Source organism: Borostomias antarcticus (genome assembly GCF_949987555.1).
Source record: "Borostomias antarcticus genome assembly, chromosome: 4".
NCBI lineage: Eukaryota > Metazoa > Chordata > Actinopteri > Stomiiformes > Stomiidae > Borostomias > Borostomias antarcticus.
Window position 1 is genome coordinate 34605939 of NC_140237.1, and position 25998 is coordinate 34631936.

General features: G+C 47.8%; 2 protein-coding genes across 2 annotated transcripts in view; both read left to right on the top strand.

Moving 5' to 3' along the window:
- Positions 1–704, top strand: part of cyp1a (cytochrome P450, family 1, subfamily A) — a 3722-nt gene extending 3018 nt beyond the window's left edge. The window contains exon 7 of the mRNA XM_084437155.1: positions 1–704. This exon is cut by the window's left edge and continues 576 nt beyond it. The gene's annotated coding sequence lies outside the window, so the exon portion shown is untranslated.
- A 1549-nt stretch (positions 705–2253) lies between these two features.
- Positions 2254–25998, top strand: part of LOC311307748 (enhancer of mRNA-decapping protein 3-like) — a 32608-nt gene continuing 8863 nt past the window's right edge. The window contains exons 1-3 of the mRNA XM_084436611.1: positions 2254–2512; positions 2685–2875; positions 10002–10388. Of these exons, the coding sequence (XP_084292737.1) occupies positions 2349–2512; positions 2685–2875; positions 10002–10388 (742 nt within the window). The 5' untranslated portion in view covers positions 2254–2348. The remainder of the gene's footprint in view (positions 2513–2684; positions 2876–10001; positions 10389–25998) is intronic.

Sequence of the window (25998 nt, forward strand, 5' to 3'; positions counted from 1 at the left end):
GATATGGATATCAGCAGGTTTCAGCTCCGGAGGGTTATTTGTGATACCGGGAGGGACTAGCTGTTTAGCTGGCTTTGTGTCCTCACGTATAATTGCCTTGGTCACATCTTATGCATAACATCCCTTTGAGGACACTCAATCCTATCCCACTCACTAGCAGACATAAAACACATCCCAAACCCCCACATATTGTAACTGTCTGTGCCATGCTGGGATAGTGTTGATTTAGAGGCTACGTTCATGGCTCCTGCCATTTTTCTTCATAAAGTGCCTCCTCTCTTATGCTCATTCAGGTGGCCATAGAGCCCAGGCAGAGTTTAACAGATACCACTGATACCACTAAGCTAAATATTTCTTTTATTCCACTTAGAACATCAGTGTCAGGTGGATATAAGACCCTGAAGCTACATTTGTATCCCAAAATGTGACTGTATATATCTAAGCCTATGTATAGCCTATGGGTAGTCAATGTTATGTGCCTATTATTTGTATATATTGTGGTGACAGATTTATCAGGATATCAAAAGACTTAAATTGTGTCCTTGAATATGTAAACATGTTTGTATTCGTTCCTCTTGTGTAATTAATTAACATTTTATAATGTTACGAAGGACTTTTGTAAAACTTCAGCTCAATTTCAGTTCAACTGTATAGGCTACAGTGTATTGTTTTGGTATGAATTTGCAGAAATAAAACAAAAAAGAAACCAAATATGACTCTTCTTCCTCTGTATTTATTATAGGGAATAGCACAAGATTGCACAGAACATGAATACTCACATGACCATGCACTTATGTGGGGTGAAATTGGGATGCACAGCCTTCAGGGAGGACCGACACATTATTACAATCCAGGGGCCTCATTTATCATTGTGGATACACCCTTTTTCATTTACACCTGATTTTTGCACTTGCTTTTCTCTGCAAATAATGTGATGTATCATGACAACACTCAATGGTAAATATTGTGAGATATATACACAATATTTCCCATCGAGTTTTGTCATGATACATCACATTATTTGCAGAGAAAAGCAAGTACAAAAATCAGGTGTAAATGAAAAAGGGTGTATCCACAATGATAAATGAGGCCCCTGACATTCCCAGCAGCAAAAACAACAGAGCCTTATATGATAGCCACACCTACACGTTGTGTTTGTTTACAAACTGTCGTGACCTGTCTCACCATGATGGACCTGTCTCACCATGATGGACCTGTCTCCCCATGATGGACCTGTCTCACCATGACGGACCTGTCTCACCATGATGGACCTGTCTCACCATGATGGACCTGTCTCCCCATGATGGACCTGTCTCCCCATGATGGACCTGTCTCACCATGATGGACCTGTCTCCCCATGATGGACCTGTCTCACCATGATGGACCTGTCTCCCCATGATGGACCTGTCTCACCATGATGGACCTGCATCCTCCAACCAGCGTCCAGAAAGAGTACTTACGGACGTGACGTCAAAAACCAGGAAGTGTTTTGATTCTTCGCGAACAACAAGTAGTTTATCTTTGACACCTGCCTCCTACAAACAACTCACAGGTAACCTTTTACGTTCTCACCTCAAATACTTTAACTGTAATTAAGTCTAGGACATAACCATACAAGTAGCTAGCTAACAATTTGTGCCACAAGGGGTTTGTAAGGGTGACTCTCACAGCTAGGCTAGCGTTAGCTTGGTAGCTAGCACTAGGTAACGTTAGCTACAAGCTAACTAGGCTAACAGTGACTGCTGTTTGTTTGTGTCTAGCTAGTTAGACGTCTCTAAAATCAAGAACATCGCCAAAAAGTGGCCTAATGTGGGTCTTTATAGGAATTGACTCACTCACCAGCTGGCTAAGTGATCTTAGCTAACATGAGCTAGCAATAAAAGTATGGTCACGTTTGCTAACTGCACCATTTGTTCTATGTGTCGGTCAGAGAGATCCAGAGGGAACCAGAGAGATCCAGGGGGAACCAGAGAGATCCAGAGGGAACCAGAGAGACCCAGGGGGAACCAGAGAGACCCAGAGGGAACCAGAGAGACCCAGAGGGAACCAGAGAGATCCAGAGGGAACCAGAGAGATCCAGAGGGAACCAGAGAGATCCAGAGGGAACCAGAGAGATCCAGAGGGAACCAGAGAGATCCAGGGGGAACCAGAGAGATCCAGAGGGAACCAGGGAGATCCAGAGGGAACCAGAGAGATCCAGAGGGAACCAGGGAGATCCAGAGGGAACCAGAGAGATCCAGGGGGAACCAGAGAGACCCAGAGGGAACCAGAGAGATCCAGGGGGAACCAGAGAGATCCAGAGGGAACCAGAGAGATCCAGAGGGAACCAGAGAGATCCAGAGGGAACCATGGCTGCGGACTGGTCAGGCAGCCTGGTATCGATCAACTGTGGACCGATCCTGGGAGTGTACCAGGGGGAAGTGTCCTCCGTGGACCAGGCCAGCCAGACCATCTCTCTGAGACAGCCCTTCCACAACGGGGTCAGGTGTCCAGTGCCTGAGGTCACCTTCAGGTAAGGTGGCCGAGGTTGATGCACTTTACATTTTTATGATAAGCTCAAATACACATCATGTGTAATGCAAATAGCATAATGTCAAGATATGACCTGTATGGGTATCACTAGCTATACACCCTCAGTTAGTAATAAGTACATCTCTGCCTGTTTACTCTGCCCGGCCCGGCAGTGTGATGGACATCAAAGAGCTGAAGTTTCTGGACTTAGGAAGCGTCAGCAGGACAAATGTTGTCCAGGGGGGTCAGACTGACCCCGCCTCCACCTACTCAGGCCACGGCGGTGGTCACACCAGCAAGGACAGCTGTCTTGTCACCAGCAGCCATTCTACCATTGCTCCCATCACCATCCTCACACGCAAAGGTGAGCCACTCAACAAATCCAGTTTGAGACTTTTATATTTGGCGATACTGTGATTGTTCATAGCAGGAATCAAACGGAAGACTGAAAAGTGTCACCATACTCAGACCATTGAGCCAAAATGGGGCCCAAAAAAAATTTCCTCAATCAATCAATCAATCAATCAAAGCTTTATTTGTATAGCGCATTTCATACCCAGAGGCAACACAATGCGCTTTACAGAGAACAAGGGAGGTGGGCATACGACCCACTCCCTACATATTCCAGAGGGAAGCAAAAAAACAGTAATCACCCGGGGGCCAGATAAGTGAGCTGTAAAAATTCTTCCCTGACCCCTCTCAACAAGGCGATGGAGCAAGCTCCAGGAGTATGTTTGTCTACCGGCTAAGAACATTTATGAAGCAATACATTGCATTGAATTACATTTCAATGATTTTCCAAAAGTAAGGCTCTGATACAACAGCAGGCACGGTCTGCAGCAGTTTCAGAACATACTCTCATTGTTTTGTATGCTGCCTGTGTCAAGGTTTTCAAGATTCAGTAATGGATGAGACACATTCTAAAACTTCCTTCTATTCCTGAATCCTGACTGTTGTATCTGAACCTGGCTTGGTTTTGTGTTGGGTAAGGAATAAGAACTATGGGATCAAATTGATGCCAAAACTATTGTCCACATAGGAAAACAAATCGCACACCCCCCCAAAAAAATCATAGGTGTGGAAATGTTTCTCATGATAAAAAATAAATAAATGGTAAATGGACTGCACTTATATAGCGCTTTTCCACCTTAGCGGCACTCAAAGCGCTTTACAATGGCCTCTCATTCACCCATTCACACACACATTCACACACCAATGGCGGTAGCTGCCATGCAAGGTGCTAACCTGCTCATTGGGAGCAATTTGGGGTTAGGTGTCTTGCTCAAGGACACTTCGACATGTAGACAGCCGGAGCTGGGATTCGAACCACTGACCCTTCGATCACTGAACGACCCGCTCTACCAACTGAGCTACAGCCGCCCACAATATAAATAAAAACAGAACACATTTTTCTGAATTGTAAACAAAAAAAGATTATGATTCTAACAACGCCCCAGGTGGTTTATTTCACACAACCATCTGAGAAAGCTCCGTTGGAAACAGTTTGGAAAAGAACAGGCACTTTCAGAAAATACAGGCAGGCGATTGGATGAACTACTGTATCTGTGTCACCGTCTCTCACAGGCTAAATTTACTGTCACATGGTGTCGTGCATCATACCATCATCATCATCATCATCACCAATGCAGATAATGATTTATACTGAGATTATAGAGGTAGCTGTGAACAGCACTAGAATAAGATTGCTGTAGTCTGTGTGTTGGATGTTAATATAGGACGTCCCAAGATGGTGTCACGAGCACCGTCAAAACCTGGTTGACATGGCTCTGCCTGTTCCCTGTAATACAAAACCTCTCAGCATCTCAGCTTGCACTTTAAGTTATCATAGCCTTTTGTGGACAAACACATTTTAAGGTACAACAAAAAAATTATAATCTTAAAATCTGATGACAGAAATAGTTCACACACAGATAAAGGTACCTACTAGCAAGCACAAATTCAACTAAACTTTTAATTTATACCAAGTAGAACATAATCAATCTCTGTGTGTGCTTCAACCCATGATAGTTACTGTACAAGGCCTAGATACTGGGAATTTTTTATTAGACAATTCTTCTGGGGAGAGGTTTTATATATCTATTCTTGGGTTCCATATAGTTTTTCTAAATGCCTATTCCCATGCCTGTTGCGAGCAACATTTCTGATTTACAATCCCTTACAAATGACAAGTATCATGGCACCAGCACCTTGTTTATGGGATGAGTGGCAGAGTGATCAAGCTATAACGTGTTATGTCTCAACCTCTTTATAAACATTAATTTGTTGACTTGCTGAACTTGATTCCAACCCTTAACAGTTATTTAGGCAGCAGCTCACGCTCGACACATTCTCACCCTACAAACTGGGACTTGATCTCCATTGTGACATGTTTATGCAAGGTTTAAACCAGCACTGTCACGGACACCTATTTTTGTGATTACAGAGCTGAAAGTTCCCATTGTTTGTCTTTTTCCGTGTACAATGACAGGAGGAAATGTGAAATTACATACTGTACATCAGTGTCACATGCAACTTCCCTCCCTGCACATTTGTCAACTGTCACTAAAAGCCGGGCCAAGACGAGACATAGAGGACTGTTCATCTAGACATGGCCTGACTGTTCTCATCCAGCAGTATCTGAATACAGCGTTCATCTCTATACAGACATGTACAATTGAGGCGGGAGTCTGAACTCTGAGGGAACTCTGAACTATTACTGCTTGAATGAAATTGCAGAAGTGGGACCGATGACTTGCGATTTCCTCTACGTTATATTTTGCCTCAACTAACCTGCTAAATTTTGACCAGTCATTATGGCATCTGCACTGCCTACGTTTCAACACTCCTCCTCTGATGTCTCTGTTGACAGACCAAAATGTGAGTGTTCGACAGTGACGAGAGAGAATGGCTGTCTTCACATGCACCATCAGATGATATGCCCCGTATCATTTTCAGCTCAACTAACAAACCATTATTGTCAGAGCCTAGCAGCGCTTGAACCCACTTAGCGTATCATCTGTCTGGTTTATTCCAGGCTGGTGGAGACTGTGGTCCTTTTCCTCTGCAGGATCACCAGATACTGTTAACAAGGCAGAGCATGAAGGCTGCCAGGGCGCTGTTAGCTGTGACTTCCCCCAAGATTCCCATAGCGTGCTAAAGGCCTGTACCAAAGTTCCTCTTTACAATACATGTGTGACTAAGATCAATAAACACCCCCTCCACCCCCCCCCACCCCCCCCACCCTGGCGGGTGAGGAGGTTATGCAAGGCCTGGCTTACGTGCCTCAGTGCCCCACTGCTCTCCCTCTCTCCGTTCCTCTCCCTCCCTCTCTCCTGGCCGACACAGGAAACCAGCCCCCCCCCACACAGGAAGCGGTGTTGTCCCAGTGCGCTCGGAAGGCCCGGCCATATCAATTGTGGAAACACTGTTTACCTTTGACTCTTTATTTTAACCTCCCATTCTCTGGCCCGTGGCCAAAGAGCTAATGCACAAATTGCAGGGGGCCAAAGTGCTGAGTGGCAGCGGGCAGGAGCGACCCTCTCACACGCGATGCCATGCGCTCCAGCCCGGGCCCCGGGCCACTCGTGAGGGAGGGAGGGAGGTGGGTGGGGTCCGGTTCCTCGCTTATGCAAGATCACGGGCTACCCACAGTGTTCTCAAATTATCTGACATTAATCTTTCTGGGAGAGTTGAATTGGGAATGTTGGAATGGACTATCAATACGATACCGAGGTTCCGGGAAAACCCCGGGTCAAATTCTTCAGACGCAGACAGAGCCTGTTTAAAGGGTAACTCGGGAAAACAACTCTGCTTGTGCCCCTTGAAAGTGTCCCCCTGTTCAGTAGCACACATACCAGAGTAGGCTAATCATATCAGTTAAACTGGAAGTGAAGTCATGTGCAGTCCTGCCCCCCCCCCCCCAGCCCCCAGTGCCCCCCTGCTACGCGTATCCAGCTCCACCACTCCCTTCCTGTCTCCTGATTGGACGGAGATGTCAGGGCTCCTTGGCGATATTTTCCTCCGTTACCTCAGCTCACACACACAAACACGTCCCCCCCCCCCCCCCTCCTGTAGCCACAGCAACGAGTCACGCAAGCCGCCAGTCACGGCAGAAACAGACTGTCACTCCACCTCCTCCGTTCATCTGAACTGATTTATTGTTCTCTTGCTCTGGTCAAGGTGAACATCAGTGCGCTGTGTCTTATGTGTGTGTCTTATGTGCCAAAAACGGCTCAATTACATGTTGTCAATATCACAAATGGAAAAAAAGTAGTTCACAAACCTGAATGATTGGTTTTCATTGGGCTTGATTAAGCAGGAGACTAGTCACTAAATTGCCGCCCAAGTTTGACTGAAATATCTTTGTCTTGTACAGTAGGACCCCACTTATCCGAACCCAACGGGACCGAAGGTCGTTCGTATCTCTGAAATGTCCGGATGACTGAAACTTATGTTTAAATGGTAAATGGACTGCACTTATATAGCGCTTTTCCACCTTAGCGGCCCTCAAAGCACTTTACAATGGCCTCTCATTCACCCATTCACACACACATTCACACACCAATGGCAGTAGCTGCCATGCAAGGTGCTAACCTGCTCATTGGGAGCAATTTGGGGTTAGGTGTCTTGCTCAAGGACACTTAGACATGTGGACAGTCGGAGCTGGGATTCGAACCACTGACCCTTCGATCACTGAACGACCCGCTCTACCAACTGAGCTACAGCCGCCCAAAATGCTCCAAATTCAATAAGTGGTATACTTGTTTCATATAGACTCATAGACCGATAAATACCCTTAATTACTTGTGAAAATGCATCAGAATTGCAATCAAATAGCCAACTCAACTCATATAGCCTAGCCTATAATAGACCTACAGTAGCCTTTAATAAAATAAACAATTTCCACTTGAGTGCGTGCTTTGATCAAGTACAGTACTTTATTCTCAAATGAGGCCCACGCTGCATCGATAGGCTACTGTATTCACAGAACAAAATGGTATAGCCTAAAAACAACCCAACATTAGAACAATTAGAGCAAATGATAATCAATAAATAAATAAATGAAATGACAGACAAGTTGTCGTGTCTTAGGTTATTGTAGCCTAAAAGAAAGTCTCTAAAACAACCGATGTAGGCTAACGTGGCCTAGGCTGTAGGCTATTATTTAACAAATACAGTAGGTCTAGTAGGCTAATCTACATGCCCACAACACGTCTGTGTTCCTTAAGTCCATTAACTGGGAATGAAAAATGACTCGATGCTCCTCTGCTTCAGGTTGCTGACGCGCTTTCTGGCTACCAAGGAATGCAGCTCTCGCGCAGCAGACTCGTTTGCGTTTTGCGCTCGACATTAAAGTAACAAAGAAATGAAACGTGACAGTAGGCTACAACCTACAGGCAACATGTAGGTCTACATACAGTTCTGTTTTTATTCACAGTAGGATACAGTGCTGTAATGAAAATCCCACCAGTAACCAGATAGCAGGCTAAAAACAAAAGAAAATTATTTTAAGCCTGTCCGGTAGACCGGGAGGTTCGGATCTCTGAAGTTCGGATGAGTGGGGTCCTACTGTAAGTTCATTGTCTCAACCTAATGGCCCTCTCTTATCTAGGCCTGCAACTATGAGGACTTTTTGACTTGTTATAAAACACTCTCATTTTAATTCTGATGCCTCTACATTACCTAAATTAGCAATTGCGGCCATCCGCGAGTATTCTATAGATATCTGCTCGGCTGGTCGGGTTGAACAGAGATGACCAAACGATTTATTTACCTCATCGTTAGTTATCCTGACAAGTTGCGTCTTTTTGCTGGCTTCCAAAACGAATGCTGGGCTAGGCAAGAGATCGTTACGACAGGAAGCGGTGGTGCTCATGGGGAATGTGGTCATCTTTCCAGGAAAACGGAACCTCTTTTGTCCACAGGTGCCGCTAAAATCAAAACAAACTGAAAAACCCCTCGTAGCTGCTTTAAACTCTTGGCTGCTGTTGTCTGTTTCTCTCGGAGTTGTGCCTTGTGTATTCAGGCATCAGAATCGGTTTTATTGGTAGGTTTTTACAGGAACTATGATTTTTTCTGGTCAGTTAGTTGGTGCATAACATGGTTAGACAACATTAGACAGGGTGTAAGGACTAGACAGGACAGTGCAAATGACAACAGATTCACATCTGATTAACTGCATATCTCTTAGCACTTTGTTGGTATTGATCAGAGCGGCAGTTGGTCTCGATGTGATGATATTTTCTTGTCCTCAAACACCCTCACGTATAAGCAGATTAATGAATGTGGTACTATGTCTTGATTGTTAGGCTACGGATCTAATTTTCAGATCTGTAGTCAGATCTTACACTCCAATGAGACCGAAGTCCACAGGCATTGTCCTTTAGTGGCAGATCCCAGACCAGCGTGATGGGTTCCTGGCGCCATTGTGGCAAAGCCAGTGTGTGCACATGTGTGTGTGTGTGTGTCTGTGTGTATGCGTGAGAGCCCAAAGCACCTAGCTGCCTGTCACGGTGATACTGGCGTGTGACCGTGCCTCTCGCTCTCTCTGCGCTAGCGTGAGAGCTCGCCGATGTTCCGGTTCAACACCAGGTTTTTCCAGTTTTCTCTTCTTCTCATCTTAGTTCTTTTTGTTTTTTCTCGTTCCGCGGAGGATGTATGTAAACGTTGTTTAGAAAGGCACTATAAACAAGCTTGAGTGTACAAATGTTTCTTGTTTTGGCTCCTTGCGTGTGTTAATGAATGATGCGTTTTAATCTTATTAGCCTGCGTGAAGAGAGAGAAGATGAGGATCCTGTCACTCAAGGTGATGTCCTGTCTTTGTTGTAGAGCTCAATGCAAACACAATGATAATCTGATATGGTCAAAGTGCATAATAGTGAGTTTTGACAGTGTGACTGCTTAATCTACCCCTGGTCCCCTTGAGAGCATAGGGTGTCCGCTCTGGATTGTCTGCCTCCCTTATCTACGCCCTATTCTCCACCCCACACTGATCCACACTTGTGTCAGGATGACAGGAACAGTATCTCGTTCCCAGGAACTGTTTTGGACTGCTGACTCAGATGAGATGTGAGGTTAGGGTCCAAAAGGTTGATAGACCAGTCGTGAGACCATCCTGATCTTGTGAGCTCACATTCTGTTTCTCTCGCAAATCAGTCTGGATACTCTCCATAGAGATCTGTTTGTGCCAGATCGGAAAACGACCTAGCCAATCAGCGTTCTAAGAGGAAATGCAAACAGCTGCGCCGGGCGGGTTTAGGTGTGACGACAACAGCGAAGAGCGGTTGAAGTTATAGCAAGTGGCAGACGGTGATAGACAGATGGTTCATCCAATCACCTGCCAAGTATTTGTATAAAGTGCCCGCCCTTTTCCAAACAGTTTCCAAAGGATAGTTCCCAGATGGTTATGCGAAGCAAACCATCTGGTGCGTCAGGTTATCAGCCAGGGCCTGAACAGTTCAATAATCACCCTCTCAACTCTCTGACCCCAGCAGCCCCTCAGGGCTCGTCCAGCCACAGAGGCCCCGCCCAGGCCACGCCCAAGAAGAATGGTGCCAAGAACGGGAACGGAGGGGGAGGAGGAGGAGCCGGGCAGATGAGGCTGAGGGACGACGAGTGCTTCGGCGACGGCGTGGACGAGGGCCTGGACACGGACTTCGACTTCGAGGGGAACCTGGCGCTGTTCGACAAGGCCGCAGTCTTCTCGCAGATCGACGGCACCGACCGCCACGGCAGCCAGAGGGCGCGGCCCCGCAGCACGCCGAACGAGCGGACGGCGGCCTCGCATTACCGCCACGACGAGAACATCCTGGCGGCGAAGGCGGTGGTCTACCGGCAGATCAGCGTTCCCCAGCACGGTGGGAAGGAGTACTGCACCGGTAAGATACGAGGACGCATCTCTAAACTCTCCTCAAACGTCCTCTCTCTCTCTCCTCTCTCCTCGCCTCCTCCTCAAAACCTATTGGAGGAGAAGATCTCAGGGGAGGAGCTTTGGATCCTCCAATGGGCTTGGCTAAGGAAGTGAGGGGGGAAAAGCCGTAAGGGATCATGGAAAGGCTTTTGGGACTCAACCGTAGGAATCACGCGCGCACACACACACACACACACAGACACACTCCTATTACACACACATCTCCACCAGCCACATTGACCCCCAGACCTAGTGTATGTTTCTCTGCCTGTCTGCCTTTCCGTCTGTCTGCACAGACAGGACGCTGTGTGCAGCTCTAAGAATAGTCCCTTAGACAAACAGACCGGAGGATAATTGAGGGGGAACAGCAGAGTGGGGATTGGTCAGCGAAGCGCGAGGGGCCGAGATGGAGCCGATAGGGCGGCCGCGGGGGGCCCTACGGCCTGCTGGGTAGCTCGGGGCAGGGTGAGGTGAGGCGGGCGGCGGTCTCCGGCTCTGCAGCCTCTTCCTGCTTATTCACTGTTGCCCACCCGTCCGCCCAGTCCCTACGGACAGCCACACCCCGCCCAGGCAATTCATATTGAACCCCGTCCCCCCGTCCCGATGCACACACACACACACACACACACACACACACACACACACCGTCCCCCCATGGCTGTTTTCCACTGCTGGTATGTACTGGGAATGTATTGTTATCATGCACGCAGACCAGCCCAGAGACTGAGAAACTGTAGCAGGTCTAATTTTGTGACCAGCTAGAGAACAATGATGACAAAAACGTCCGTACTCAGTTTACAGGCCGATCTTTTGTGGGGGAGGGGTGAAGACATGTCATGTTATTTTCTGTGCGTGCATCATGCATGTCACTGTGGAATAATGTTTCCTTTGGGAAGAGCGGCCCACACGCACACACACACACACACACACACGCACACATGCGCCCTCATTGACTTGAGACAGAAATAGAAGTTAGTTCTAAGTGAGAGAGGGTGTTAATCTGCTATACAACCTCCCCACCCCACCCTCTCTTCCCTCTCCGCCCCCCCCCCCCTCCTCTCCACATCCCACTTTATCCCACTTGTCTCCCCTCTCCCCCAACGAGGTCCTCAACCTTGTTACATCTAACCGCCCCACCACGTGCTCCCTAGACCCTGTTCCCTCACCTCTCCTTCAGTCTGTTGCACCCGAACTCCTTCCCTTCCTAACCCACCTCATCAACGCATCTCTTGTTTCAGGATGCTTTCCCTCCGCTTTCAAGACTGGAAGAGTCACCCCCCCCCCCCCTACTGAAGAAACCATCTCTCCACCCCTCTGATGTCAAAAACTACAGACTGGTTTCCCTTCCATCCTTTCTATCTAAAACACTTGAACGTGCTATCTTTAACCAACTGTCTTCGTACCTCCACCAGAACGACGTCCTAGATCCCCACCAGTCCGGGTTCAAGGCTGGCCACTCGACAGAGACCGCCCTCCTTGTCACTCCATGCCGTGAGAACTCTCTCTCTCTCTCTCTCTCTCTCTCTCTCTCTCTCTTCTGTCCTGATACTCCTAGACCTGTCAGTAGCATTTCATGCGGTAGACCAACTGTCGTTCTCTGCACATGTCACATCCCTTCACACGCTCCTGCAGATTCATGCTCTACAACATCAGAAGGATTCACCCTTTCCTCACTGATGAAACAGCGCAGGTGCTCATCCAGGCCCTGGTCATCTTCCGCCTGGACTACTGCAACTTGCTGGGGCCCCGGCGTCAGCCATTAAACCCCTGGAACTTGTCCAGAAAGCTGCTGCTTGCCTGGTGTTCAACCACTCCAAATTCTCCCACACAACTTCCCTTCTCCGTTCCCTACACTGGCTCCCTGTAGCGGCTCGCATCCAGTTTAAAACTCTGGCACTAGCCTACAGGGCAATGAAAGGAACAGCCCCCTCCTACCTCCAGGCCATGGTCAAACCCTCCACCCCCTCCCGACCGCTACACTCTGCTACCCCGGGCACCTGGTTGCCCCGTCACTCCGAGGCCCCTGCAGTTGATCAAGACGGTCATGGCTCTCCTCTGTCCTGGCCCCGCAGTGGTGGAACGAACTGCCCACTGACGTCAGGACAGCAGAGTCGCTGCCCATCTTTCGTCGCAGGCTCAAAACTAATCTCTTCAAGAAGTACTACAACGATCCTCCCTCTTAAGCACCTATTGTATTTTAGATTGCTGTTCTTGCACTTTGCCTTCAGCACTAGATTATGCTCTTAGCCACTTGTTTTAGAGAGAAGATGCACTTGTGAGTTCTGGCAAGTAGTAGTAAATTGGCTCTTCCTACGTTAAATGCAATTATTGTTAGTCGCTTTGGATAAAAGCGTCTGCTAAATGACTCAATCAATCAATCAAAGCTTTATTTGTATAGCGCATTTCATACCCAGAGGGAAGCAAAAAAAAAAGTAATCACCCAGGGGCCAAATAAGTGAGCTGTAAAAATTCTTCCCTGACCCCTCTCAACGAGGCGATCGAGCAAGCTCCTGGAGTATGTTTGTCTAGAGGCTAATAACATCATAGGCGAGACATGGCAACTGTAATGTAATGTGTCACACTGTGAACATAATACCGCACTTTGCTGTTTTTCCCTTCTCCTTCTGGGAATGGGTCTAAACTGCATTTTAGCCTGGAGGGGAACTTTGAACTCACTGAACTCACTGCCCTCCAACACTATTCAGTCCCACTGGGAGGATGAGCTGCCCCCCCAACACGCTCCCCAAGTGAGTTAGATAACTGGCCAATAGGCGGGGAGGGGGGGCAGGTAAGCTAGCCAATGGCACGCCAGGACCATAGAGTCCAAGGTGTGAACAGAAATAGGAACACCTGGATGTATCGACCACTCTGTGTCTATGCAGACAGACAGACGGACAGAATTAATACTTTAACTAGAAATGGCGCTTGGAGAGCGCAGTCCTCCGAAATGCATTTGGTGGTTCCATGTGTGCGAGCAGGACATGTTTGGTATCGCTGCATTCGTACGGTCGAGAGCTTTACGCCAGTCCAAACCCCCTGTCTCTATGACCTTTCATCACAGTCATTTAACAGATGCTTCTATCTAAAGCGACTTACAATAATTGCATTTAACATAGGTAGTCAGTGTATTACTACTTACCCAAACTCACAAGTGCATCTCCTTTCTAAATGATGACTAAGAGCATAATCTATGATCTTCCTACGCTGAGATATGGCTGATTCAATCCCCCCTATTGACAATGAATGCAGGAAATGTTTCGCTCCTGAGCCTAAGTCCAAAAAGTGAATGGAGGTGAATGGGTGGCCGTGTTTGGGTGGCTGTGTGGCACCCCCTTCAGGGGGAGGGGGGGGGCGCCCCCAGCCCCCTCCCCCAGCACCCCTCAATCCATACCCCGTGTCTCTAGCACCCAAAGTTTTATTTTAGTTTGTGGATCCGGCCCTGTGATTCGGATCCGCTCCGTCATTTAACGGGTTCTAAGTTGGCCCATAGTACACCCCTCCACTGAGTTCCATGAAAATAGGTCTGCTAGGTTTTGCGTGATCCTGCTAAAAAAAACAACAACAATAAACGACTAAATAAATACACAAACACCACGGAAAAAATTACCTCTCGCCCTGCACTGTCTCTCTCTGCACTGTCTCTCTCTGCACTGTCTCTCTCTGCGCTGTCTCTCTCTGCGCTGTCTCTCTCTGCACTATCTCTCTCTGCACTGTCTCTCTCTGCACTGTCTCTCTCTGCACTGTCTCTCTCTGCACTGTCTCTCTCTGCACTGTCTCTCTCTGCACTGTCTCTCTCTGCACTGTCTCTCTCTGCACTGTCTCTCTCTGCACTGTCTCTCTCTGCGCTGTCTCTCTCTGCACTGTCTCTCTCTGCACTGTCTCTCTCTGCACTGTCTCTCTCTGCACTGTCTCTCTCTGCACTGTCTCTCTCTGCACTGTCTCTCTCTGCACTGTCTCTCTCTGCACTGTCTCTCTCTGCGCTGTCTCTCTCTGCTCTGTCTCTCTCTGCACTGTCTCCCTCTGCACTGTCTCTCTCTGCACTGTCTCTCTCTGCACTGTCTCTCTCTGCACCGTCTCTCTCTGCACTGTCTCTCTGCACTGTCTCTCTCTGCACTGTCTCTCTCTGCGCTGTCTCTCTCTGCACTGTCTCTCTCTGCACTGTCTCTCTCTGCACTGTCTCTCTCTGCGCTGTCTCTCTCTGCGCTGTCTCTCTCTGCACTGTCTCTCTCTGCACTGTCTCTCTCTGCGCTGTCTCTCTCTGCGCTGTCTCTCTCTGCACTGTCTCTCTCTGCGCTGTCTCTCTCTGCGCTGTCTCTCTCTGCACTGTCTCTCTCTGCACTGTCTCTCTCTGCACTCTCTCTCTGCACTGTCTCTCTCTGCACTCTCTCTCTGCACTGTCTCTCTCTGCACTGTCTCTCTCTGCGCTGTCTCTCTCTGCACTGTCTCTCTCTGCGCTGTCTCTCTCTGCACTGTCTCTCTCTGCACTGTCTCTCTCTGCACTGTCTCTCTCTGCGCTGTCTCTCTCTGCACTGTCTCTCTCTGCACTGTCTCTCTCTGCACTGTCTCTCTCTGCGCTGTCTCTCTCCGCACTGTCTCTCTCTGCACTGTCTCTCTCTGCACTGTCTCTCTCTGCACTGTCTCTCTCTGCACTGTCTCTCTCTGCGCTGTCTCTCTCCGCGCTGTCTCTCTCCGCGCTGTCTCTCTCCGCACTGTCTCTCCGCACTGTCTCTCTCTGCACTGTCTCTCTGCACTGTCTCTCTCTGCACTGTCTCTCTCTGCACTGTCTCTCTCTGCACTGTCTCTCTCTGCACTGTCTCTCTCTGCACTGTCTCTCTCTGCACTGTCTCTCTCTGCACTGTCTCTCTCTGCACTGTCTCTCTCTGCACTGTCTCTCTCTGCGCTGTCTCTCTCTGCACTGTCTCTCTGCGCTGTCTCTCTCTGCACTGTCTCTCTGCCCTGTCTCTCTCTGCGCTGTCTCTCTCTGCGCTGTCTCTCTCTGCACTGTGTCTCTCTGCACTGTCTCTCTCTGCGCTGTCTCTCTCTGCACTGTCTCTCTCTGCGCTGTCTCTCTCTGCGCTGTCTCTCTCTGCGCTGTCTCTCTCTGCACTGTCTCTCTCTGCACTGTCTCTCTCTGCACTGTCTCTCTCTGCACTGTCTCTCTCTGCACTGTCTCTCTCTGCGCTGTCTCTCTCTGCACTGTCTCTCTCTGCACTGTCTCTCTCTGCACTGGGGTGGAAGTTAATAATCCCCAGTGGGGAAATCCCCTTGTTGCAGCACATAAAACACATGACAGATGCAGAATAACGACACAGGAGAGAAGCCTCAAAACCACTGAATCCTGGTTATCTGTGATCTATAGAGAGGAAGGTAGGTTTGAACAATATAATCACACACACACCTTCACAAACACACTTCTATACTTGCGTGTACCTGCTTTTTCACACATCTGAAAGTGTATTATAATACACACACACACAGCACAGAGGGGGCAGAGACCTGCAGTTATGTGATGCTTTTCCCAGCAGGAGACAACACTTGCAGTTGGCACCAAGGAGCTATTATAACCATCCGGCGCCTCCAGGGTGTTGGTTACAAGGCGGACACACACACACACACACACACACACAGTATATAGAATATGTGCACACACACTCACACACACACGCACGGTCACTCACACACATACACACACACACAGTAAATAGAATATGCACACAGTACACACACACAGTATATAGAATACACACACACTCGCACAGAGAGAGCATACTGAATACACACACACACACAAGAGTATAGTGAATACACCCAGACGCCGCACCCCCCCGGCTGCGCCAGCCTTGCCATGCCCCTGGTGGGTGCCGGGACCAGAGGAGTGTGAATGCGGAAGCAGCGCCTGGTCTCCTCCCCTTACCGGCCGGGCAGGTCTGCGTCTGAATACTGTCATCTTAATCCCCGTCCTCTATACCCTGTAATTAGACAGGCCGTCCTGAGCTTTACGTAAACAACACGTAGTCCAGTACTCTCTCTCTCTCTCTCTCTCACACACACACGCGCGCCCTCATACACAGGAGCAGCCTGACCTGAATCCGTGCCACGGCATTGTAAACATTTAAATCAACAATACCCCCGACTAGGGATGAGACGGTTTGCCGTAAAACCGTGAACCGCGGTATAAAATGTCAACGGTATTAGAACCGTGACATTCCATGTGTTTACGGTATTACGTTTACGGTATTACACAATAATGCGCTGCTGAAACTTCACATTTCAAGTCGCTTGCAACAGTTAATTTTGTAATTTAATATAAGCTTGATATTAATAAACTGAGCTTAATTACAATAGTGTGGATTTTCCATCATGTGTTGCACTGTAGTTCCTTCAAAGTAAAATACTTTTTTATGTGTGTTGGAGAGGGGAAATTCCGTATACCGTAAACCGTACCGTGTAACTTGATACCGTACCGTAATGCAAAAATCCATACCGCCTCATCCCTACCCCCGACACAGCCTGGAGCAACAAGAAACAACAACAGGGCTCTGGCTGTGACGTTTGCGTTGGCATGATTTACCCAGCGAACACGGAGCGAGTGATGTGTATACTGGAGAGAGCCTTGTTAATTCATCTGATTACAGCCTCCTGCATGTGTGTACAGTCCCTACGGCCAGAGATTAATTTAACGTTTTTATCTTATCTTATTTCAGTCCCTTCACTGCAAATAGTCTGGGCCGGTTATAAAACCATCTAATCTCTTTACTACAAATAGTGTGAGCCTGAACACAACTCCCAGGCCCCTTCCATCACAGCGGCTCAACTCCAATATCTTCACGGCAGATGGTCCAGAGCACATATCTCAGCCCTAGCCTGGCTCCTGCACCTGAATCCGAATTGTCGAAATGCGATTCAGGGTCTGAAAAGACTCTTCTCCAGAGTGATCTCTTGGTTGGAATTCCAACCAGGCCAATCAGCGTCCTTTGAATTAAACTGCGCAACGTGATTGGTTAGGGGATGAACTAATCACTGAGGACTCCTTCGGCAACGCCCATCTGGGAAGACGTCTGCAATGGGAGCCTGTTCAGACCGAATAATGAAGTGAAACGAAACGGGAGTTCAGTCTGAGTGTTGGGCGATCCCAGCCTTGCCTCAAACTTTCTTTGATGAAGTGAGCTGACGGAAGCGTGTGTGCAGTGCACAGCTTTATTGATTATGGGAGCAGTTGGAATCTTTTAATCAATTGACCCCCATTAATCCTCATTATGTCCTCGTTAAGTGATGGAGTGTGGCCTGGGGTCGGAGCCGGCCCTGAACTCTGGACGACCCTCCCTCCTTTTCACCCCCTATCCATCTTTCTCTCTCTTCTCCTCCCACTCTCTGTCTCTTCATCTCACTTTATTTTTCTCTCAATCTCTCCCTCTCTCCTTCTTTCTCTCTCTATCTCTCTTTTGGTCCTCCCTCTCTCTCAGCCTAATTGCCCGTGGCTTGTTCTGTGCTGTGCTGGTCCCAGCCTCTGTCTTCTGGTAACGCTGGCAAGATTGCTGCTCCTAGATCAGTTTATTTTACCGCTGCAGCCTGCGGGCTCCTGGCCACCCAGTCGAGCAGGTTGAGCGTTGCGTGTGTGTCGGCAACCTCTTTGCAGAGTGTGTAGTGTGTGTGTGTAGTGTGTGTGTAGTGTGTGTGTAGTGTGTGTGTGTGTGTGTGTGTGTGTGTGTGTGTGTGTGTGTAAGAGAGAGAGAACAGTATCAGAAGAGGAAGGGAGGTTGAGAGGAGGAGTAGTAGCCTCAGCAAAGCAAAGGGAGTTATTCACAAACGCGCACATGGCTGGACAGATGAAATGCAGTTAGGGCATAGTGCAGCTCCTTGCCCCCATCCCACCCCACCCAACGACCCGTCTTGTAGGGTCTCGGAGGGCGGCGGCTTTGTGATAGTTATTTTAGACTTGTCTAGTCCAAAGATTTACCAAGATACGTTCAAAAGGTTGAGTCTGGTTTATTGAATGAAATCATTACGAGCGCAAGGACTTCCTGACAAACGCAGCAAAGGTGGTTCAGTCAGAGAAGTGAGGTCAGTCACTTCTGGCTGTGGCTTATGTACAGTCCAAAACAAAGGTACAGTGTTTCTAGGATGATGTGATTGGCTACTGCATTGTACATGAATGGCAGGCGTGGCCAAGAGTAAAGACATGTGACATGAGAAAAAGGCGGTAGTTTCTAAGAGGGACAAAGGAACAAAAGGATGGTTTTTCTGGAGCAGACAGATGGCCTTCTGGAAGCCATTTTGTATGTTAGCACAGACAAAGGTTTAAGGTGTGGTTTAAGGTGTTTGGATGTAAATTCCTGGACAATCCCTCATTTGTGCCTGAACAGGCACACAAAAATAAAATATAAAATCCAAACACAGTGTAAACAGTCAGCTATGCTATACATGTGGAAAGGAAATAATCTCTCCACTAGGTGGAAACTTTAATTATTTTCTCTCAACGTGCAAAATCACACACCAAAACCCCTTGCTTCAGAAATTTGACAGGAAACAAGATAAAAAAATTGACATGATTATATACTATTTATAGTCTAAGAGTGGACAACCATTCACCAAAAAACAAACTTGATTTAACAAGGCAAAAAAAAGATAAAATGGTTACCAGTGTAAGAGGGGCAAAAAACCTCTTGGTCAAATTAGAGGAAAAACCCAAACTTATTTATCAACTCATGTTTCAATCATTGCAACTCTTGTAAACAAATATGATATTTTTCAGATTATTTCAAAGTTCATTCACTCTTGTGAGGAGGTGACCGGCAAGGTCAGTCTCCGATTGCTCATCAGAGGAGGGGAGAGTGTGGCGGTGACTGTCAAGGTCACTCTTGTTCACAGTGTATCCCAACAGTCATTTAGGTGGCACTTCTCTTTTGGGCAATAGAATGTCATTGGGGAATGCAAGGCGTCTTCTCTTCTAGTTCGCAACTTCAATGTCGCGTTGTTTGAAATCAGTTATGTTCAATGTTAGTTGCAGTGTGTGCAGGTGTGTGTGCGTGTGTGGTGCATCTTGTGAGGAGGTGACCAGCAAGGTCATTTTTCCTCCGATTCCTCGTCAGAGGAGAGGACAGTGTGATGGCCCATGGTTTTGGCCTCTGAGCCCTCTGGTTCAGCTGCATTCTGATCTCCTGGTGTTTGCGATCCCTTGGTGGACCGTCCTCTGCTGCTTGGACCCGTCGGCAATGGCTTGCATGGGTCCAACGAAGTCCTCTCAGATCGCTGTCTGCGTGATGAGTAGAAACTGGTACGGCCCGAGCCACCTCGGCGAGTTCCAGCTCCTTCGTCTGTGGTCGTGGATTAGGACCCAATCCCCAGGAGAGATGTGATGCAGGAACCCCTCCTTAGCCTCAGGAAATGGCGGTCCTCACTCTGTTGGAGACATCTGTTAACATCCTCCGCCACCCCTGTTTTGAAACATGATCTGGCCCGTGGGCTAGTTTGAAAGCATAATGAAAACATGAACGAGGTAGTACAGGTTTGTCATTAGGCCCTAGATACAGGTTAGTTTGGTGGTGGAAATGTGCACTTAGTCCTTCATTTCTTTTCTCCGCAGGTGGAGCAAATGCTTGTAGGTCAGAAATGTAGGCTCTTGAACTGAACCCGGTCCATCCCTGTACTGCTCCACTTAGGGCCGGCCCGGGTCGTGCTGCCGGAGGGCTCACCTCGGCGCTCCCGCCTCCAGCACAGGCTGATGAAGTGCTCCGTCTGTGGATCCACAGATGAGAGAGACAAACAGAGACAAAACAGAGCAAAAGAGAGTCCTCTGGTCTGGTCTCCCTGTTCCCTTCTTTGGTCAGGAACGGTTATCAGCAGTCTGTTGGAGATACTCAGAAACATGGTTAAGCGCAAGCTCCTGCTTTGGGGAAAAAATTTTGTTATTCTGTCAGGAAAACTTAAACAGGGTGACTGTTCAAGTGTCATTTAGAGCCAGTCTGCAGTAGCCTACAGTGACATCAGGGGCAGTGTTAGAATGACTTCAACACGCTTAGTCCCCAGTCATGATCAAGGCAATTGGATTTGGCTCTAGCAGTTCTCTTGCGATTTTTATGAAAATAAAATACGCTATATTCTCGTCTCAACAAAACAACACCCCCTAAGGGTGAAAGCAAAAATTCCCTGAAGTCAGGATAAAAATAGAGATGGGTCAAAGAAAATGACACTAAAATGAACTGGCTTCATTTACAATTAACTAATCAAAATACTCCATCAAAGCTTTATTTGTATAGCTAAAATTTGTATATCTAAAACCTCCCTCTTCTGCATTTGAGGACAGAGTATTTGGGCACTGCTCCTGTTTCATACTTATCTGTCGCTCACAGTGAGTAGGTGACATGGCGTTGGTCTGCATCTCACGAACCCCAGATCGCCCATCTGTAGGGAAACAGGCCAGTAACCTCCGGTGTCCTGTGCCCGTCTCCTGGTTCGGCATTCACCCATCACTCCCGGAACGACAGTTGTCTGTAAAATACCACTCAGAAAAAACACTCAGGCCCGATGAATGTGCCTCAAACTATAAACATGAGATATTTAACATACTCATTTAAAAAATATATAATTGGGTTATGAGATGGTGCATTCAGATTAAGACACTAGCAACCCTTATCTATTCCCCCCACTATTATGCACAAACCTTATGTCTTAAGCTACATATCAGAAAGAGAGACAAAACAAACAGTTAAACAGACCAACAGCAGGTTCCAAGCAGTCCCCAGGAAGGCATGATCCAGGCTCCTCAAAGACCTGCCGCCCAGGGTCCATAGCACCTGAAAATTAAGACTCAAAACACAGACTGGGTTCAATAGCAGAGGAGAAGGCCTAATGCCAGCTCCTCAAAAAACACATTATCATTATATGAATGAAAATTCATACAGTAGAAATGCATAAAACGAACAGCTTATGGCCATTCATTGACTATTGAAACAAAACTCCTGAATCAAACACCTATTCAACCCTGTCAGACTTTTGAGTTCGCTCTACATCTATTTTATCCTGTTTATTTCACTTAAAAATTAAAACTCTCTATCTTGGCTAGTTTAAAATCACCCTTATGGGTTGTTCAAGGGAAGTCCAGCAGGTGGCGCTCGACTTCAAAATCGGAGGCTCTTCCTTCCGGCCCTGTTCGGACAAATACCTCGTAGAAAGGGGTGGCTTAACTCGTAGAGAGAAAGGGGCGTGGCTAATGGCGCAACAAGTCGAGGGGGGGAATCTAATTTTAAATCAGAGTTATTCTGCTGGGGAAATGGTGGAGAGTGTTTGCTGAATCTCCTTATCTTTCCTTCCTGACCTAATAAAAAAACTCTCTTGTCTACTCTCCCAAATCTTAAAAACAGACCAGTCTAGAGAATTAACTCTACTTTTCCCTTAACCCTCTAGCTGAGCCCGAATCTTAGAATTTAACACTAAAATGTCAGATGTGGATGTAAGAAATCGAAAATGCTTTAGCACATAACGAAATTCTGCCAACAAACGCTCGCAGAAATATGCTTCAGTGCAACAATGTCATCAGGCTAGACGTTTGCAGTAGAATTCTTTACATCCTCTAGCATATCTTAATAACTAGTGTTACAGGGACACCTAGTGGTGATCCCAAAATGTTGCATGTATGACCCGGATGTGGTCTTTGGTTGTGCGCGGGGAAATTTAAAGAAACAAATCCCAAATAATCACGACGCAGCCTAAAAACCCAAAACAGCAATGAAAGGAAACCTTAGAGTTAACTCACGGCGGTAAAGCACACATTAAGACACATTAAATTCGCTTAGTACTCACCCAGTCAGCGAAGTGCTTTGTTCTCTTCTGGCTCAATGGCGGAACACCGCGATAGCGGAGTTTTCCTTATCTCCTAGGCAACCAGCTAGCTAGCCTACTGGGAATCTAGCAGAATTTTAACAGTCTAAAAAGGGTACAAAACAATACTTTACCTGGATCCATGGCGCGCATAACAAACAATTATCAAGAGCCGAGGCTCAAACAGTGAACACATAAGACGACCAACCCCCCGTGCACATGCAAGAGAGAACGTAGCAGACTCACACGGGAACGCAAACAAAGGACGACCAAACGACGACCAAAACCGACTAATATACGACTTAACCCACAAACATGAAACAAAGGCCCACGTTTACAACAAAACACTCTCGGCTGCACTAGCAATTTGGTCCAGGCTAAACCTTCCGTTCAGATCCTACCAAATATGTACAGCCCCTCTGGTCAAAATCTCTACCAGAAAACGCGGATTGCAAAACTCTCAATTCCGCCCTGTAGCTACATCTCCATTGAGCAAAAACTCTCTCAACGTTCTCTCGGTTAAAACTCTCCCGCGACCGGCCAAAAGGAAACCTGTTCTGTGCCAAACTCTCACTTGAAAAACTCTCCCGCGACCGGCCAAAAGGAAACCTGTTCTGTGCCAAACTCTCATTTGAACAGCTGATACCCTCGTAACGAAACAAGGACGAAGCCAAAAGACAATACGATATAAAATCTATTGCTGTTCACATCTCCTTAGATAGTTACTTACTAAATACCCACGCTGGGGTTTTCCGTTTTCAAACAATCCAGACCAACAAGCTGAACCAAATCAAGGCAAATACAACTCAGAACCACAAGAGGGTTCGTTTAAACGTACCTGTGCGCTTCAAGAATCCAGTGTAAGAACTGAGGAAATAATCTCACCTTGCGCTCTGGCGCAAGAGAGAAAATTGATTTTCCAACGCCCACTATGGACCGACACGTCTGCCGATCAGTCCTCTATCCACTGGAATCCCGAAGCAAACGCAGGCAGTGCTCCCATTCCCGTTCGCCAAACTGTGATAGTTATTTTAGACTTGTCTAGTCCAAAGATTTACCAAGATACGTTCAAAAGGTTGAGTCTGGTTTATTGAATGAAATCATTACGAGCGCAAGGACTTCCTGACAAACGCAGCAAAGGTGGTTCAGTCAGAGAAGTGAGGTCAGTCACTTCTGGCTGTGGCTTATGTACAGTCCAAAACAAAGGTACAGTGTTTCTAGGATGATGTGATTGGCTACTGCATTGTACATGAATGGCAGGCGTGGCCAAGAGTAAAGACATGTGACATGAGAAAAAGGCGGTAGTTTCTAAGAGGGACAAAGGAACAAAAGGATGGTTTTTCTGGAGCAGACAGATGGCCTTCTGGAAGCCATTTTGTATGTTAGCACAGACAAAGGTTTAAGGTGTGGTTTAAGGTGTTTGGATGTAAATTCCTGGACAGCTTGCATGACAAGGAGCGTTTGCCTTATCGGCTCAAGAGTGTTGGCGCGGGCTGGGTTTCTCTACCCTGGTGTAATATATGACCCGTCTTTGTACAGCTCTGATAAAGGAGCAGTGGGAGGACTTGGGGACGACCAAGAGATAAGCTTCATTACACCAAGGCACGACATTGTGTGTGTGTGTGTGTGGGAGGGGGGTTCACCTTAGGTGTGTTGTGCTGCTTGATCACCAGTTTGCGTGAGTACTCATCACCTTGCGTGTGTTTGTATGGGTGTGTGTGTGCGTGTGTGAAGTGTCAAGCATGCCATGCGTGTACTCCTCTGAGGCTTATCATCAGTCAATAGCCAGGGCCAGAGGTTCTAAGGGCTATTAAGGTCTTAGCCGGCTCCCATTAGGCCTCTCTATCAAAGGGATACTGATCCGTGCAGCTCTGGCTTTGTTGAGCCCGTCTTTCAGGTGCCACAGGCTACAGGCTAGCTGGAGATTAGCTCAGGCTCTTACCAGAGCACCACGCAGCCAGTAACTGAGGTAATGACTCTTGTTGTGGGCACCCAGGAGAACGTCTTTCTCCCTGGTGAGGCATAGCCTGCGCAGTCGGTTAGCCTCTACAAGGCATAGCCTGCGCAGTCGGTTAGCCTCTACAAGGCATAGCCTGCGCAGTCGGTTAGCCTCTACAAGGGGCACACCGCAAGCGTCAAAACGAACGACCCATGAGAGAGGAAAACGATTAGAATCAGATTGTTTAGAACTGGGTGAAGCACACGGAACACACCTGTCACTAGATGCAGAGTCAGCGCGCACAAATAAGACTGCTTTCCAGGCTGCCATGACGTGTGACTGACTTCTTGAATGCGACTTGACATGTGCTACACGCTTTAGAAAGCACACTTACTAACTAGCAAAACGCACAATGATTTGTTCAGATACTAGTAGCGCACCTGCCTTGCAGTGTTGAAGTCTTAAGTCTTCCCCTGGACACACCAGCTATCACAGCTGCTTGCTTACTACCCTCTTGGAAGACAAGTCCAAATCAAGGGCTAAAAGAGACCAAACAAACATATGAATGAACCCTAGCCCCCTTTGTCATAGCACCCCCATGTTTTCCTTATGGAGACCTGCCTGGGGGTTGGTAGTGTTCTGGGTTATGGAGGTTGGTAGTGTTCTGGGGGATCAGGGGGTTGTGGAGGTTGGTAGTGTTCTAGGGAGTCAGGGTTGTGGAGGTTGGTAGTGTTCTAGGGAGTCAGGGGGTTGTGGAGGTTGGTAGTGTTCTAGGGAGTCAGGGTTGTGGAGGTTGGTAGTGTTCTAGGGAGTCAGGGTTGTGGAGGTTGGTAGTGTTCTAGGGAGTCAGGGTTGAGGAGGTTGGTAGTGTTCTAGGGAGTCAGGGTTGAGGAGGTTGGTAGTGTTCTAGGGAGTCAGGGTTGTGGGGGGTGGTAGTGTTCTAGGGAGTCAGGGTTGTGGAGGTTGGTAGTGTTCTAGGGAGTCAGGGTTGTGGAGGTTGGTAGTGTTCTAGGGAGTCAGGGTTGTGGAGGTTGGTAGTGTTCTAGGGAGTCAGGGTTATGGAGGTTGGTAGTGTTCTGGGTTATGGAGGTTGGTAGTGTTCTAGGGAGTCAGGGTTGTGGAGGTTGGTAGTGTTCTAGGGAGTCAGGGTTGTGGAGGTTGGTAGTGTTCTAGGGAGTCAGGGGGTGTGGAGGTTGGTAGTGTTCTAGGGAGTCAGGGTTGTGGAGGTTGGTAGTGTTCTAGGTGATCAGGGGGTTGTGGAGGTTGGTAGTGTTCTAGGGAGTCAGGGTTGTGGAGGTTGGTAGTGTTCTAGGGAGTCAGGGTTGTGGAGGTTGGTAGTGTTCTAGGGGATCAGGGTTGTGGAGGTTGGTAGTGTTCTAGGGAGTCAGGGTTGTGGAGGTTGGTAGTGTTCTAGGGGATCAGGGTTGTGGAGGTTGGTAGTGTTCTAGGGAGTCAGGGTTGTGGAGGTTGGTAGTGTTCTAGGGAGTCAGGGGGTGTGGAGGTTGGTAGTGTTCTAGGGAGTCAGGGGGTTGTGGAGGTTGGTAGTGTTCTAGGGAGTCAGGGTTGTGGAGGTTGGTAGTGTTCTAGGGGATCAGGGTTGAGGAGGTTGGTAGTGTTCTAGGGAGTCAGGGTTGTGGAGGTTGGTAGTGTTCTAGGGGATCAGGGTTGTGGAGGTTGGTAGTGTTCTAGGGAGTCAGGGTTGTGGAGGTTGGTAGTGTTCTAGGGAGTCAGGGGGTGTGGAGGTTGGTAGTGTTCTAGGGAGTCAGGGGGTTGTGGAGGTTGGTAGTGTTCTAGGGAGTCAGGGTTGTGGAGGTTGGTAGTG